General features: G+C 42.5%; 1 protein-coding gene across 5 annotated transcripts in view; it reads right to left on the reverse strand.

Moving 5' to 3' along the window:
- TMCO4 (transmembrane and coiled-coil domains 4) overlaps window positions 1-11,173 on the reverse strand; it is a 41,144-nt gene extending 29,971 nt beyond the window's left edge. For 2 of the 5 annotated variants that reach the window (XM_055800909.1, XM_055800908.1), the window contains exons 1-5: window positions 11,095-11,150; window positions 7,401-7,585; window positions 6,804-6,978; window positions 2,169-2,196; window positions 67-199 (exon numbers count right to left, since the gene is read on the reverse strand). In XM_055800909.1, coding sequence (XP_055656884.1) covers window positions 67-199; window positions 2,169-2,196; window positions 6,804-6,978; window positions 7,401-7,579 — 515 coding nt within the window. In that variant the 5' untranslated portion in view covers window positions 7,580-7,585; window positions 11,095-11,150. Of the gene's footprint in view, window positions 1-66; window positions 200-2,168; window positions 2,197-6,803; window positions 6,979-7,400; window positions 7,586-10,849; window positions 10,872-11,073 lie in introns of those variants that run through there. The other 3 variants (XM_055800910.1, XM_005229624.4, XM_055800907.1) reach the window with 3 other exon arrangements.
- Window positions 11,174-11,192: the final 19 nt, after the last annotated feature.

Here is an 11,192-nt window from a genome sequence, read left to right on the forward strand (position 1 = left end):
ATTGCTGTTAAGTTTTCAAGCACCAGCAGTGTTTTTTCATCGCACAGTCACCCCAAATGTTCTTACTCTGACTCTTCCTCTTTTTGTTCCTTCAGGCTCTCAAGCAGAGATTCTTCCAGAACTTCCAGCTCCTCCAAGGGGAGTCTCAGCAGCCAGGTGATGTGGCAGATCAACACCCTGGCTCGAGCATCATAGTACCCTTAAACAGAAGGAAGCCCAGGAAATCAATCAGTCTACATCACACCAGATTAAATAGCGAGTGGCGCACTCAGCTGTGCTAGAGGACCACGTCACATACAAGTACAGCTCCTTCCCTCAGGCCCTCTTTGTCTTCCATGTATTCGAACACGACTCCTGTTATCTAAAGAGAGCAATAAATGGAAAATCCTTCTTCCCTGTAAACTTCATCCTACGAATAGTCACTGCACCAGGTAATTGCCTCTATGGCAGAAGGATCTCAAATCCTTCGGTCTGCTTCCTCTGTGATTGAGGCCTTTTGGCTCTGGGTAGGCTGCATCTTTCTTCTCAACAGAGAAATGCTGCAGCAAGACCATTCCTAACTGGAAATATCAAATATGTATCTGGGTAACATGACACAATATACCTCAGCTATGCACCAACGCAAGATACGGTATTTTTAAAAAATGCACCTCCATGCAAAAGCTTTATTTCCAATTCATCTTGTTGGCAACAAAAGGCACTCTGGAGTTTAAAGCTACACGCTGGCTAACCTAGCAGCATCACTGACAACTGTTTGCAGGTATACTTCACTGCTGGAGATGCAGGAGCGGAGAGCGCACTCAGAAAATGCCCAATAGGAAAAATTATTACTCCTGGGCTTATAAGCAGGTGTTCTTAACAAAAGAACCCCATTGTAAGTGTAATAGATTTTAAATTATTTGTGCCATCTCTTGCTTTTTTTAATATGTTTCTCTCAGTAGCACCTGCTGCTTCCTGAGGGCAGGCTTTTGTAAAGGGTTACAGTGCACTCTGGGATGAAAAAACGCAATTGCTTTTTTAGGGGTGGGTGAAGATACCAGCAACACCCAACTACAAAGTGTGTTTCTGATCACACATAGATCAAATACGGCATTTCGCAATCTATTAAGTTTATTTATTTAGCACCATCATTACCAGGATACCAAACTACTTGGTTTTAGGTAGGCTTTAATGACACCACTCTTAAGATCTGGGCTTAGTTGAGAAATAAGGAACTTCATCCCTCATATGTGCCATATCTTGCAAGCCCAAGCAGGTGTTTTAACGAGTAGCCTCCTTGCTTCCTGCCTGCTAACACACAACTTAGCTTTTTACTTAGCCAGCTTGGCAGCAAGTCAGCAAGGCTTGAAAAATATATTTCTTTTAAATTCCAGCTTAGCAAAATAAGCAGTTTTGCAATGACTGACTTGTTAATTTTCCATTAAAAATAAAGCAAGAACAAAAATGGTACTTTGTTCTGCAGTGAAACAGGCTAATCAGCAACCAGTGAGTTCTTTCCTGGAGAACATGTTAAAACACAGAGATTTAAAAAATGCAAGTAGCAATATAGAACAGGCTCCTTTTAGAAATGAACATTTTGTTAAGTAGGCAGTCTTTATTCATTAATTTTATTAGACTAATCCATGTTATGGATTGTAAACCAGAAAATTGTTTTATGTGTAATATAATATATGTGTAAAATCACATTTATTTATAATAGGCAACACAGGACACTCTGGAATTTATTCCAGGTTTTTTTTTTTTTCTTTTTAGGCAACAAGCAATCTGCAGAAAGTTTGCTAGGCCGAGATTGTCACAACAGCTTTACTGCCTTCCTAAAGGAAGAAATTGTCTGCTCCCCTAGAAACACTTGGGTAGAAACACTCCATTCTAGGTATGTCGGTTCAGAATTTTTCTACTATCACATACATTTGGATGCCAATGCACAGCATCTGGAGGCAAGGAGGTGAACAGTTGTTCAGTTTTTAACAGGTATTATTAATCATTCTTAATATAATAGTAGCTTTTCCTGTAGTGGACACAGAGAAAAGAGTGTGCTGCTTTTGCCAGAAAGGATGCTAAGATAAAATAGGATGGTAACTTGAGCTTTTTGAGTGTTTCAAAGTATCAGATGTAAACTCAAGTACATTATTCTTACAATGAACAAATGTAAACTTAGGTAAACTTACCATCTCTAAGAGAGAAGGATAGAAGGTCCTAAAAAAAAATAAAATTCAAGTTAAAACTGAAGATTTATGTCTGGAGGTATCAAAATGGAGGCACGAAACCCCATCAGACCATGACTTAATTACTGCAGCATGTCAGTTCATAAACATGGGAAGCCAGCACGCTACAATTCAGCAAGGCAGCACAGAGCAAAGCCAGATATTTCCAGTACAAAACTCTCCACATGCAGGTCCAAATGGCTGGATGGAAGTAGATAATGCTTGGTACATGCTGAAGCAACCTGTATTTTTTGTTATTAGCAACTCTGTTGCAGTTGAAAGCACCATGGTGACACCAGACGTCAAAGTTTGGAGAAAAGAGGTCTAATCTTCCTACCTGTCTAATGTCTTCTTTTTGCTATATAGTCATATATATTCATATTTACACTATGAGTGACAGGTTTGAATGCTAGTCTAATGGACCAGTGGCCCCTATTTTCTTTGGTATTGTGGGCATTCATAGCTCCAGGCAGTAAGGCTGAACTGACATGAAGTTCTTTTGGATTAAGTGCTCAGAAATAGAAAACTCAGAATTTATAGCCATCTGTCAAGACTGAAGGACTTGACTTCTGTGTTAGCTCTTCACCATAAAAAAAAATTGGAAAAACAAATCAATCCAATAGATGGTTTCTATGGACAAATCCATGAAAAAAAGAGGCCAGTGGTTTTACTACTGCATTCTCTTTTTATTGTCACTGGACAAATTTTAAGTTCTTTACGTAATTACAACACTAAGCACTAGCTCAGTCTAGCTACTTCCCTCTCCTACAGACAAGTAAAGCACAGCTGAATTTTACAGGGAATCCTTTAGCCCTTTGGGAACACAAAAAATGCAGCCAAAGATGTAGGAGGCTGCCAAGGAGTTTATAATTATTAGTCCCATAAGCTCCTAAGCAAAATTCATATCATAAAAATGTCTCTAATCTTTTCCCTACTGCATGAGAAATGTAGAACGGAGAACAAGGCATCCTTAACCAACTCCTACCAGAAGAGGAGCGAACTGTAGATATAAGCTAAGTGCCTGGACTCTGAGTATCATTTTAACCTGAGAAAAATCTGCTGTTTCATAAAGGAGAAGAGCTTTTGCATAAGACTGGGAAAACCAAAGGATTAGGGCAGCTCAACTCCCACCTATGGGTGCTTTTTCACCTGGTACAGTCCCAGAACCTGCTGCTTAATGTTTTCACACACACAGCTCTACTGTTGAGTATCTGGGTGGCTGTTCCTATTCACAGCGAAGCCTTCTTTTGCTTGCCTGTCCTGCAAATCCTAATGGGATAAGGATTTCTAGAAGATATCTGTTGGGCTGGGCTCTGCACAAAGCAGTCATCGCTGCTCCTTCATCGTGCATCTCAATGGCCAAAGCGCTCACCCAAGAAAAGGAATATCCTGGTTTTCCATCACCAGTGTGTGAATAACCCTTTTGTCACTGAATCACGTCTCCTCTGTTCCCCTAATCACCACAATGCAGAAAAAAAAAGGCTTCTCTTTAGGTCCGGCCATGATTAGTACCCTGTACATGCACACACGCTGCAGACTGTTCCCCAGGCTGGTTGGTGGGATGTGGGAACTGGAGACGTGAATCTCTACAGGCAGAGGGAGAGATGTAACTCTGGTTTCCCAAAGCCCGAGTACTGTGACTACACAGGAATTAGGTAAGTGGGCACCATCACCTCCTCCCCAGCTGCGGTTTTAGAGGGAAGGGTTGGCACAGAGGTGTCAAAGCCCACCAGAAGGTCCAAGGCTGGGAGCTCCAAGCAGAAAGTTGATGAAGCAAAAAGCCTGAAGTCTAGAAGAGGGTGAAGCTTGTGACCTTGTTGCCATCCTTTTCCATGGACTAATGTAAGCAGCCTCTTGAGCAGGGTTACTGGTTTATGCAGCAATGATTTGTAGGCAATAAATTCTCCCTGTGTGTTGCAAAGGGAAGCATGGGTGTTGACTCAGGTCCTGTACGATATGCCCAGTATCATCTGTGGCACCTAATATCAAATAACCTCTTTTAAAAATCTAGCCTAAGCAGTTGCCTCCATGCATTTCAAAAGATGACAGATGGATACAGGTAATTAGGTGATAAACTGGAACTACTGTTTTTATGGCATCTGTGCCAATTAGCATTCTCAACTATTACTAATTGGTTTAGGCTTTGCACATACTGCTGTGCAGTCACCTGAATTCAAATCAGCATTGGTTACATTAGTTCACAAGTAGTATGTTTTCCTCCTCTAAGCAGCGGTTGTTATATTTCAGTCTTATTTTGAAACTGGAGTTTTCAATCTCCCTGTGAACTCTGTGCACAAGACTACCACCTATATGACTGAGAAACCTTACAAAGGGAAGCAATCTTTATTCGGAGTCTTTGCCAGCTTTTAATGAATTGCTGCAAGTTCAAAACCCATTTCCTCAACAACAGAGAGCACCCAATCTGCACTGCAGTGGAAGAAACTGTATTGTGTGTGGAAAGACACAGGAAAATGGGCATTCAAAGTAAAAATTGTTCATAATAAGAACTTTCAACATTTTGTCACCTATCATCACTTCTTCACCTCTTTTTGTTGCACTGCCTTCTCATACCGCACCCACAGCCTGTGTGTTATAACTACTGTCCTTAAAGGATTTGGTTAACCAACGTTTGCCTGTATTAGTCATCTGCAATGAATGCAAACAAAGATAATCCATAAGGCTCAAATTTTCATTGAATCAATGCTGAGCTCACCTCTAATCTCCTGACCTCATGTATCCTCCCTTCAGCACCTTTGAGATGGAGGGCATTCAAAAATGCAGGTGTTAGTGCCAACAGGACCCTGCCACTGAACACACTGAGCAATTAAAGTGTATAGTTGTTATAGGAACAGTAAATGTTGCGTCAGTAGCAGCTGATTACGAAGAAGCAAGAGCACCATAAATCAACATATCAAGAATTCACAAAGCTTGTGCTGTAGCTTGTTTATTTTCAGGTAAGAAGGAAAAAGCTGATCTCAGCTTGATACACTGAAATTTCCCACATGCCAGCAGACTTTCCCAAACACACCTTGCAAGCCTCTGCTGCCTTGCTCTACAAAAGTCTTTCATTCTCTCTCTCCTTTGACAAAATCAATCACCTTGCTCATATACAAGACTGCATAAGGCACTGATGTTGTGGCATAGACTGATAGCTATTCCTGATCTTTGCTTTTAACTAATCAAAGAATTGTTATCTACAGCTTCTGTATTCCACCTGAATCCAGGTGATAAGTGCCTCAGTTCTCTGGATCAGAGCAAAATACCGCGCGGTCCTGCTGATTCGGAGCCACTTTTGTAAAAGCACATGGAGCCCTTATGCAACATATGCTCAGAGGAAGCACAAGCTAGATTTCACCAAAATTTCACCCTTAATAAACTCAGCAGCAGTGCAGGAAGACTTGCCTAAATCTAGAGAATCCATCCTGAAGCAGAGAGAATGAGGTTAAATAACCTGGGAAGCACCAAGCCATCTAAATGCAGAAAGAAGCAAGTGTGGATTTATTGATTTTGAGCAAACAAAATCAAAACAGCTGCTTTTATTTTAGAAGACCTGTCCTAACGTATTAAACTTATGATTCTCTGTCGCTATACTCATACTGTTACAGGACTTTGAGCATTGTAACATTTGGATGTTTGGAGCAGATCCTCTGAACCCTTTTATGGACTGACTAGGAGACAGGAAAGATGGCTGAGATAATGGGAGCTGGTCACGATGACCAAGGAAGTTCACTCCTATCATATCTTTCCTTACGCAGTTGTGTTCTCACATCTCCTCTTCTGTCAGGCCATTGCTAAAGGTGAGTGTGTGCTGTTACTCAATACAAGAGCACTGTCTGCACAAAGGATGTCTCGCTGTTCCCTTGTGTGCAGCATACGGCGTAGGGTGCGAGGTGACAGTGGCCACGTTACGTGTGGCATCAGTGGTAGCCTACCGTGCTCTTTGCCCTGCACAGCATAATGTGTGGCTGGATGAGCAGATATCTTCCCCAGCTGAGACTCTGCAGCAAAGGTGAACGCCACCGAAATGCTTCACCTTTTTTATCTCTATGTCAGCTTTTACATCAGAACGTTATGGAGTTCCAGTCTCATTAATACTTCCTTGGTGAAAGAAAATAAAGTCACAATAACTTATTGCCTTCCAGTAAAAGCTGACTCTGGGAACTGTGCTGTTTGGAGCATGTATGTAGAGGTGTTTTGTATTGCAGCTACGGTAAAGAGGCTTTTAAGCAAATTAAAATCAGGTCTATCATGTTCAGTGTTTCACCAAAATCTGTAAAACACACATATGAATCAAACCCACTGCAATAATACAGTCAAATAAAAAGTTTAACAGTTCTTTGTTCTGTAGAGTGAAAGCATCAAACACACAAAACATTAATTCAACAGACAGCAACCATGCCTCGTGTTCATCACTTCCACAAGCTGTTTATGGATAGAGAGACCACCAGTCACCCACACAGCTGCTCAGAAATATATGCATATCAGAAATATTAATTTTACATTCCTGACTGTACAAACAGAACCTCCGTTGCAAACAGACACGTATGACAAATCTCTCCTGCAAAAGCAAACAAGGGTGAGGGGAGCGTATGAACTTACTTGGGTAATGACAACTGGATTTTCTTTCAAGGTGGGATCCTTCAGCAAAATCTGGGCAAAAGTTTCTGTGCCCTCACCTCCTAAGCCACTAGCAAATGCTGTCATGGCGGGTAAGACAGCATCGGGCAGGTCCAGCCATTTCACAAAGCCCTCAATGAATTCCATCCTGAAGGAGCTGTAAGGCAACAGTCACAGTTTAGGCTCTGTAACTGGGTACTTTCACAAGCTGTGAAAGTTTCAAATGTTAATCTGTTACTGTTCACACAAAAAGCAAAGCATTGCAAGAAGTCGGCAGAAGTTGAGTTGCTACACAAGCTGGCTAAAAAAACAAGCGAGCAATCTGAATGGGGCCAGACCTTACTTCAATGCAGGCTGTGAACTCTGCAGTATTAAGGGATGCAATTTGTGCTTAAGTATAGAAGTCTTAAAAGGTGTAAGAAAGTCAGTACATTTAAGAAAACACATTAAGAAAATGTCAAAAGGATCTTCCACTCCCCTAACTTCAGAAGACCCCATCCAGAGTCTGATACCAGCTCCATCTGAGCTGCTGCCCAAAAGCCACCTCCTTTGCTCACCCCCTGCCACCCCGTGTAGTACCTTTGCTCTTCTTCAGGGAACAGCGATGCTAGGGATATCCCACAAAGTGCCGCATAAGCAAATCTTCCCGGTTCACCCAGCTGCTGGCCCAGAAGCACACACGGTTCTTTTTCACCTGCCTGTTCAGCCTCGCTATGCTGTTTCGAAGTGCAACCTTTCCACTTCTCTTCTGCAGCCATTTTTACCTGCAAGTTCAAAGAGGAAAAAGCAGAAGAAAAAAAACGATCCAATAAACAGCTGGAAACCAGGAAGCAAGGAGACAAATCGCCGTTGATTTTTCACTGTCACACTTGCTGTCAGTATTAAGACAAGTCTGCCAAGGTCCAGCTTGTGTATCCCCCCACAACATGGTGCTGTGACCATAGAAGACAACAGGAGACTTCCTCTTCACCAATTCTCAAAAGTTTTGCACAAAATGAGCCAACAATATTTCAAAGAATGAAAGAAGTCCTCTTCAAGATGCAGAGACTGAGCTCCAGTCAGGCATATCATTCACATGTTTACTGCAAAAATAGCGTGTAGAATAAAAGCTCTGCACCTGGTGCAGGGACCAGTACAGCTGCCTGGGAAATAATTTGCCTCTCATCCTCAGTCCAAATCACTTCTCTGTTTATTTTGCATTAAGAAAGTTGAGTCTAGCTGCAGCCTCTGATGAGAACGATTTTTAGCGTGTCCCATGGACATTGCTAGGCTTTGCTTGTAACATTTTCTTCTTTATACAACCTGCCACTGCTTTTTCCCCAAACATAAAATCCCTGCGTTGCATGGACCTAGAGCTGGGCCAAAATATTATTTTTTAGAGTGCAGATGTGCATGCTTCCAACTGAATGGCTTACAACCGCTGCCCCGGAGCTCCTCTGATTATACAAGCAGCTGACAAGATGACTGAAACCAGAGAGATGTGACAACAGCTCATTTCACAATTCAACGTGGGTAACAATCTGCTCCAAAGCTCACCTACATCACCTGACATTTCTACTGACTTCATCAAGATTCAGTTGGTTTCTACGGGGCTCAAATCACCTATTTCATGATATACTTCATATTTAAATGTTTCCTTTTTTTCTGAGCCCTGAAGAAAAGAAAGTGGCTAAGTAGAAATTAGGAGCCCATGACACTACAGCTGAATCTCAGAGGATGCAGAGACCATTTATGGGATTGTTTTAAGAGTCCTCAAAGAAATAAATGCAGCACAGGAGTAGCTCTTTTTAAAGAGATTTTTTTATCTGGGTGCTGTCTGTCATGGTCTTCCAGGAAAGGTGTCTGTCTTGCCTTCCGCTCAGAAATTTATTCAAAGTGATTTGCATTGCTCAAGCTTGCGCTATTTAACTGCTGATACATAAATGCAAAGAAAACTCATCACTTGAGGGCTGATGGTTATCAAAACTTGCATCTCTCTCCCTGAAGGAGCTCAGCCCCCCTGCAACAGGTACCTCCTGGCATGTCAGTGGCTTGAGCACACGGGTCTAAGGCATCTCGGTGTGTTTCCATGGAAACATCACATTCCAGCAACATGGGAGCACAAAGTCCGCAGGAATAAACTAACTGTTATTTCCGTACCATCCAGAGAAGGGAAGGGCTGGATTACGCTTCCCTAGGGAGAGCAGGTACCTGGGATCAGTCTCAGCCCCAGCACCAACCTCAACACACAGCAGCATTTGTGCTTGCTGAAGTGCAGCTGTAAAGGTGGTGCAGGATGTGCCTCTGTGCTTTCCAGAACTTTCTAACAAAATCCCAAGACTGTTTTTTAATTACCTCAGCAGCTCCAAAGCCCTCATTTGGACCATGAAAATCCATTTCACATCACTCACTAGGCTCTGATCTTCCTAAAACATCCAGACTTATGGACCAATTTGCCCAGAAATAATCTAATTTACAAGTTAGATAAATAACCCAGTTTAAAGTTTCAATAACTTTGCAAACAATTACTTGGAACGTCTGGTCACCTCTGGACACAGACCTGTGAGCTTATTATAGAGACAACACTGAAAATAAAATGCCCCTCCCTGCTGTGATAGATTTATTGATTTGTTAACACAGACTCATATGAAAAGCAAAGCAGCTAAAAAGGATCCAAAAACAGTACAGCTGTTTAACCTTGTTTCCCAATAACACAAAATATATGACCAATTGTGGAGCGACACTATAGTGGCTTCTTGCATGCAACTTTATTGCTATTATGCAACAAATAATTCACAATGCTGACCATCTAAAACACCCAGAGAAAGTTTTGAAAGACTTTGAAGGTTCTCTGATCAGTATGCTCAATGTACATCAAATGTATCAAGTATATCAAAAAGATACATACACAGGTATCTATTTCTTCATAAATGCCTAGGAAATAATGGGTTTGGGTTTTCAGACATGCAGCATAAAAAAAGGGCAATTGTGATTCAGTGAAGAAGCCTTGGGCCAAGAAGTTCTGCCACTAAATTCAAGAGGAGGGAATTGAGAGCTAGAAATGTAACTCAAAAGTTATTTACAGCTTGTGGCACTGGAATTCACATCTCTGTCTTGAACAATGTGATTCAGCAATCAATAGCATTGCCATAATCTGAACCATCACTTGAAAGAGACACTTTTTTATCACTTCCAGTGCTCACTTTTCACACAAAGCCCTTTGTTTTCTTGACAGGTGGTGTGTTTTATATAGTGGCTCCCACAGTCCTATTTGGAAAGCAGAAAGACAACCCTAAAGATAATCCTAATCTAAAACTGTACAATACACATGTGCTCCCTGCTGCTGGAAGGAGAAATACAGAGATGCTGGCATTGCATTTGTCCAAAACTATGACAAAAATGGCCAAACCGCTGATGTGTTAATCTCCAAGACCCTCAAAAGTTAACAAGGCATCTCATTCACTTCAGATAACTAGCTGTAGATAATTATTCAGATGGGGCTGGCCAAAAAGTCCCTTAGCGAGGCACACTGAAGGACAGCACAGCTGAACTGCGGTTAAGCATCGGACACAACAGACTGTGGAAGTATTTGGGCAAGTCTTCTTGGGGACCTGCATGGGACTCCAGAGCCACACACGTGCTCACATGCTGGCAGCACCATGTGATATTAATCCATAGATATGAAGTACGAACACAGAATGCAATTAATTCAGTCCTGGATAAAAATCACATCTTGCTGCAAAAACACATGAATGTGATACAGATGGCCACTGCAGAGATGCATGCTAAATGTAAAACAGGGCTCAGAGACGGAGGGGATGGGGAAAAGCTAAAAGCTTAACTAGTTGCAAAACAGAGTGCGTGTGATTCGGTTAATCCAGATGCTTGTAGCAGCAGCGCCAGAGAAGCAATTTCATTACACAGAAGGTGGCAAAGCCGCCAAGAGGGATGAGGCCAGCAGGGAGAAATCACTAGTGGGAAAATGTGAGGGAAACACCTCAGCTGGGAAAGCTGTGAGGACCAACACCTCCACAGCTGCCGATATTCACTTCTACCACAAATCCTGTGTGGCTGACATCTCTGCTGCTAGAATACAAGCTTTTTTTTTTTTTTTTAACAGAAAGTAGCACTTTTGACAACCACTGAGGAAAGCAGTCTCCTCGGAGAGTGACCTGAGGAGAGGGGTCCCATCTGAGGAGAGGGGTCCCGCCTAAGGAGAGGGCCCGGCCTCCCCCTCAGCCCCACCCCAGCCGTTAGCAGCCCCTCTCCCCACCTCTCCCAGCCCGACTCCGACCTGCCGCCGGCCCGGCCTCAAAGAGCAGCAGCCGCCGCTGTCTTCCGCTTCCTGCCCGTCCCACCACTGCTGCGCAATGTGCGTATGGCAGACGGGCG

The sequence above is a fragment of the Falco peregrinus genome, chromosome 3 (genome assembly GCF_023634155.1).
Source record: "Falco peregrinus isolate bFalPer1 chromosome 3, bFalPer1.pri, whole genome shotgun sequence".
Classification (NCBI taxonomy): domain Eukaryota; kingdom Metazoa; phylum Chordata; class Aves; order Falconiformes; family Falconidae; genus Falco; species Falco peregrinus.